Source organism: Lepus europaeus, chromosome 7 (assembly GCF_033115175.1).
Source record: "Lepus europaeus isolate LE1 chromosome 7, mLepTim1.pri, whole genome shotgun sequence".
NCBI classification, from domain to species: domain Eukaryota; kingdom Metazoa; phylum Chordata; class Mammalia; order Lagomorpha; family Leporidae; genus Lepus; species Lepus europaeus.
Genome location: NC_084833.1, coordinates 16,718,855 through 16,725,010, shown reverse-complemented (window position 1 = coordinate 16,725,010; position 6,156 = coordinate 16,718,855). Strand labels below are relative to the sequence as shown.

The following is a 6,156-nucleotide window of genomic DNA, read 5'->3' as shown; positions in this document are numbered from 1 at the left end:
CAGAACTGTGAGGATTTCCAGGTGGAGCCAATCTCAAAGGTAATGCTTCTGCTTTGCATATGCTGGGACTAGACATGAGTCTTTACTGATATTTAGAGAGAAAGAAGCTGGAGTCTTAAGGACAAAAATTTTGTGGCTGTGGTCTGAGCATTGATGCTCTAAAAATGCTTGGAAGAATTCGCTTCAGGTTGTTTTCAAGCCAGGTGACCTTTATTAGCAGCTTGTGTTTGATAGTTGGATTTGCTACCCAGGTCTTAGGGCCCATACCAACGCTATCAGGCTATCTTTATAAAAATTCCATAGACATGGGAATGAGTTAGAACTGAATTTAGTCCACTATCCAAAGTCCAAATTCCACTGAAATAAAGAGAGTAGGTCTACTATCTTAGGATTGCTTATTCTGCGAATAATTTCTGACCAGGTTTAAAAGTCTTAGACTTGCAGGATGAGTCAAGCTCTGGGCAGTAGAAGCATGGTTTTCGTCCTTTCGATTTTTAACTCAGATTTTTCTTTCCTATAAACTTTTTTTTATATAATGAATTTAGAGTAAATTAACATTCTTTCTACTTTAGTTGCACACGATTTGCGTTGAAGAAAATTTTAACAATCATTTTAACTGTTGTCGAGTCTACAACGAAATAGCTGGTATGTCATTCATTTATAATCTTCAAAAATAGAGCTTTTTTCTTACCAGTTTGAAGGTAAGGGCAATCTATGACATTTACTTGTATTTTACTCTGATCTTAATTCCAAGGGCCACAATCAGCCCATAAGTTTGATAAAAATTTTGGATTTCAAGTGCAACATAAGTTTGACATAATATAACACATTTACTTAAAAATCAGCCTTCCTAAAAAGTAAAGCTTATGAATTGTTTGTCTCTTGAGAAAAAGATAAATCTTCCTTAGATGACTTTGTCTTTCTTTTTCCTCTTCACTTTTTTCCTCTCCTTCTTTCTTTGTTTCACCATTTTTCTTCATCCATTTTCCTCTCATTTCCTTTCTTCTCTTCTAATCTCTTCTTCTTTATCTCATCTCTTCACATGCAAAAACCTTTCTTAGGTTCTCTCTAAATGTTTTGTAATTTATAACATTGGCAACCACAACAGATACAAAAATGAATTTACAAGCATTTATGTAAATAGTGAACTTGTTTAATACTTCCTGGAAATCTCCACACTTAGTCTTATGAAGCATATTTGGAAGGAGTAAATTTTGTATAAATTGTATTTAAGGAAATGCACATGGAAATAAATAGATAATAGCTCCAACAAATAAGAAAGTAAAATAAACAATAAAAAATTCTTTATGTAAAGGATGATTTTATTTTCTTTTTTGAAAAAATCTGATAACCTTCATTTTTGACATTTTTTTGTTTCCCATATTCTCTTCATTTGGTCAGCTTAAGTTTTCAGATTCCTTGTCCTTTGTTGGTATTTAGAGATAATTTAAAAATTTTCTTTAATAGTATTTCCTTTAGAACAGTGACATTAGATAATAAGATTAATAGTCAGAAATAATTTTAATCTTCACATTAACCTTAACTATAGGTAATTTTGACAGATAAAAAGATGAAAACACAGAGAATTAACATAAATTGATGTTATAAAAAAGGTATTTAAAGGTTTATGAAAAACATTATTAAGAATTATGCATGCATATTTTACATCAAAATAAATTTATCTTTTACTTCCGTTTCATCCATGAACTTTTTGAAATACCTTCAGATTTTTTACTTTTCTCAGTAAATATTTTTATCGGTATTAATATTTTGGCTACTGCTGGGGATACAAAAATAAAGAAGACTATAGTTGTATTAAAGCATGATTTTTGCTCTCAAGGAACAATATCATAGAAAGATGAGCATGGAACTATGTGGCCAGTGCTATAATGGAAATTTATCACAACCTCTGAGGATGGGAGGAGATGGTAGCACAATTTTAGGTACTGGGGAAACTGAGAAACTTCCAGGCAAAGTAGCAAAGAGCATGGCTCTGACTTTGGGTCCTTTTTTGTATGAGCTAAAATTACCAGAACAATTTTTATTTTTCTCTGGGCAGTGTACCAAGTACCTATTTGAAGATGAAATATACATATTTATATTTCTAAATATGTTATATATATATGGCCACAGGGAAGATTGACTTTTAAAATTTGATGAATGGTATTTTCTCTTTTCAGTTGAGAAATTACACACTTTTGGGCCGGTGCCGTGGCTCACTAGGCTAATCCTCCGCCTGTGGCGCCTGCATACCGGGTTCTAGTCCTGGTCTGGGCACCGGATTCTGTCCCGGTTGCCCCTCTTCCAGGCCAGCTCTCTGCTGTGGCCCGGGAGTGCAGTGGAGGATGGCCCAAGTGCTTCGACCCTGCACCGTATGGGAAACCAGGAGAAGCACCTGTCTCCTGCCTTCGGATCAGCGCAGTGCGCTGGCCGCAGTGTGCTGGCCGCGGCAGCCATTGGAGGGTAAACGAACGGTAAAGGAAGACCTTTCTCTCTGTCTCTCTCTCTCTCTCACTGTCCACTCTGCCTGTCCAAAAAAACACAACAACAACAAAAAAGAAATTACACCCTTTTTTTTTTTACTGTAGAAGATTTTTAAAAATCAGGAAATTAAGAACAAAGAGATACCATCTACATTGTCACCTGTAAAATACACAAAATAAAGCTGTTGGTATGGTGTTGTGCTTGTTTTGCTTCCTGTAAAACTATTCAAATAAGAAAGACATGGATTTATTTCTTTGCTAAGTGAAAGTCTGTTTGTTACAGATGGTTATGTTTTTGTTTTTCAGAGTAGTCTAAGGTCATTTGTGCTGAATTGATCATGAGGATGCACAATGTATCCGAGTTCATCCTTCTGGGCTTGACCCAAAATATGGAGCTTCAGAAATTGTCATTTGCTGTGTTTTTAATTGTCTACCTGGTCACCTTGGTAGGCAACCTACTCATCATGATCACCATCAGCAGCAGCAAAGCCCTTGAATCCCCCATGTACTTCTTTCTGTCTTACTTATCGCTTATAGATGGCTGCTGTTCTTCATCCATGACCCCTAAAATGCTAGCTGACGCTCTTGCTGAGAGAAAAACCATCTCCTTTCAAGGCTGCCTGGCTCAGGTCTTTGCTGAACATCTCTTTGGTGCTGCTGAGATCATCCTTCTCACAGTGATGGCCTATGATCGCTATGTGGCCATCTGTAAGCCCTTGCACTACATGAATATCATGAACCGACAGGTGTGCAGCCTCCTTGTGGCAGTGACCTGGGCTGGAGGTGTCTTCCATGCAACCATTCAGATCCTTTTCACAGTCTGGCTACCCTTTTGTGGTCCCAACGTCATAGACCATTTCATGTGTGACTTGAACCCTTTACTGAAACTCGTCTGCATGGACACCCATACCCTTGGTCTCTTTGTAGCTGCCAACAGTGGGTTCATCTGTCTGTTGAACTTTCTCCTCTTGATAGCCTCTTACGTGGTCATCCTATATACTCTGAAATCTCACAGCTTGGAGGGAAGACGCAAAGCCCTCTCCACCTGTGTCTCTCACATCACCGTGGTCATCTTATTCTTTGTTCCCTGCATATTTGTATACCTGCGCCCAGTGACCACCTTCTCCATCGACAAAGCTGTGGCTGTGTTTTATACCATGATAACTCCTATGTTAAACCCTTTAATCTATACTCTCAGAAATGCAGAGGTGAAAAATGCTATGAAGAAGATCTGGGCCAAAAGGTGATTTACAATGAAGAAGTAATTAAAAACTATAAAAATCGTAAATCCTTCAAAATGTGAAGAGAAAAGAATATAATGCCTAAGATTATGGGCTAAGAAAACAGTATATGGAAAAGTATGTTAACACTGCAACATAAACCCTTTGAAGTAAGGCTTGGGAACTACATTATTTATCATTAAAAAAAAAAATCCTGGGGCTGGTGCTGTGGCACAGTGGGTTAAAGCCCCAAACTGCCTCACTGGCATCCCATATGGGCACCAGTTCGAGTCCTGGCTGTTCCATTTCCTATACAGCTCCCTGCTAATGTGCCTGGGAAAGCAATGGAAGATGGCCCAACTGCTTGGGCCCCTACATCCATGTGGGAGACACAGAAGAAACTCCTGACTCCTGCTGTTGAACTGGCCCAACTCCAGCTGTCTTTGGGGGAGTGAACCAGTGGATGGAAGACCTCTCTCTCTCTCTCTCTGTGTGTCTCTACTTCTCCCTGTAACACTTTCAAAGAAGTAAAAAAAAAAAAAAACCTTAAAAACTAAAAATCCCATGTAAACTTTTTTATTGTCCCTTTGGTTGCTAAACTTTGATGTACCATCAGAATCAGTTAAAGTTCTTGCTGAAATGAACATCCCTAGGACAGAGCTCTAGAAATCTCATTCAGTCGGACTGCTTGTATTGGCCTATCTGCATTTTAAAGAAATGATTCAGATGTTTCTAAACAGGTGAGCTTTGACTGTATCCTAAACAATAATGGCATAGATTAGGCTTGATTCTCAGCCTATAATGGATCACCTATTAAGGAAATACCATTTAAAATATTTTTTTTGTAAGAGAATCTTGAATTCTCAACTTTTCATAAATCAGACAATGCAAACTCACTATTTTCGTAATTGTATCTCAAAAAGAAGAATCCTGTTAGAATAGAATTGTTATTGGGCATGTATTCTTCAACTGCTCTTTCTGTACATTCTCATCTTTTGTCACATCTGGCTTCTCTCTCTATGCCTCCACAGGGAAAGCTTAACATATATTGTAGCTGTACTTTTTTGATTAACATTGATTATTATAATCTTACCTGGTAATTTGTACTGAGAACATTGTTTTAAGAATTTTTCCAGGCCGGCGCCACAGCTCAATAGGCTAATCCTCCGCCTAGCGGCGCCGGCACACCGGGTTATAGTCCCGGTCAGGGCGCCGGATCCTGTCCCAGTTGCCCCTCTTCCAGGACAGCTCTCTGCTGTGGCCAGGGAGTGCAGTGGAGGATGGCCCAAGTCCTTGGGCCCTGCACCCCATGGGAGACCAGGAGAAGCACCTGGCTCCTGCCATCGGATCGGCGCGGTGTGCTGGCCGCAGCGCGCCAGCCGCGCCAGCCATTGGAGGGTGAACCAATGGCAAAAGGAAGACCTTTCTCTCTGTCTCTCTTTCTCACTGTCCACTCTGCCTGTCAAAAAAAAAAAAAGAATTTTTCTGGGTGAAGATGATTGCAAATTTTTTTTTTTCTGAATGCACATTTTGATGGAATGGGTGACATGGTTTAATATATTATCTTGGTTAAAAGCATTGTTTCAGAATAAAATAATCCCAAGATCCAAACTGAGTTTTGCCATAGATACTATGGACATTGGAAAACCATTAAGGTTGAGTGAAACAGTAATGATGTCATATTTTTCAGGATCAAATAAAAATCTTTGTAAAATGCTTATTTACACTGAATGCTAAATAGCTCGTAGCTGTTATGAGCATTCTTTGTCATTTGTCTCTTTAATTATTATGGTTGATTCTCTTGTTAGTTTATCTTTTGCACTTGGAAGGGATGACACATAATATCCCCATCCCAGCAGAGAGAATAATACTCTAAGCTGACTGGAATTATGGGAATCCTGTGGACAGGAGCACCTCCTGACATCTGTGGCAGTACCACTCTCTGCTGGCTTTGTCATCTCTTCTGGCCCCGTGGCTTCCAGTTTTGAGGGCTGACCAATCCATGAATCTGATTTTCTCTCAATAAACCCTCTTTTAAAAGATTTAATGGTTACTTCACTCTGACTCTGAGGTCAACACAGTAGGCAACTAGAATATGAACAAACATTTGTTCAGAGTAGGACATTTGTTTAGAGGAGGTAGTCGATTGCAAAGGTAAGGGCAGGTTCTGGCATCAGATTCCCTAGGTTTGGATGTGACCCAGGAAATTTATTTAACTTATCTATTCCTCATTTTCTTCAACTGCAAAAAGTCATAAGGGGGGCACTTATTTCATAAATTCCATTTGGGACATTTCAATGAGTTAATGTTTCTTATTTGGTTATAACAGGACCAGGTACAAAATAGACATTAAAATATCTATATTTTAAAGATTTTTTATTTATTTATTTGAGAGGTAGAGTTACAGACAGTGAGAGAGAGAGACAGAGAGAAAGGACTTCCTTCTGTTGGTT

At 38.6% G+C, this 6,156-nt stretch overlaps 1 protein-coding gene across 1 annotated transcript; it reads left to right on the top strand.

The window, feature by feature from the left end:
• The first annotated feature begins 2,821 nt into the window (after positions 1-2,821).
• On the top strand, positions 2,822-3,730 carry LOC133764322 (olfactory receptor 4C12-like). The gene has a single exon (XM_062197991.1). It carries the CDS (start codon positions 2,822-2,824, stop codon positions 3,728-3,730), a length of 909 nt encoding a protein of 302 aa, XP_062053975.1.
• Positions 3,731-6,156: the final 2,426 nt, after the last annotated feature.

What these genes read in the sequence shown, in the direction of transcription:
- LOC133764322 (XM_062197991.1), top strand. Translation starts at nt 2,822, where the DNA reads ATGAGGATGCACAATGTATCCGAGTTCATCCTTCTGGGCTTGACCCAA.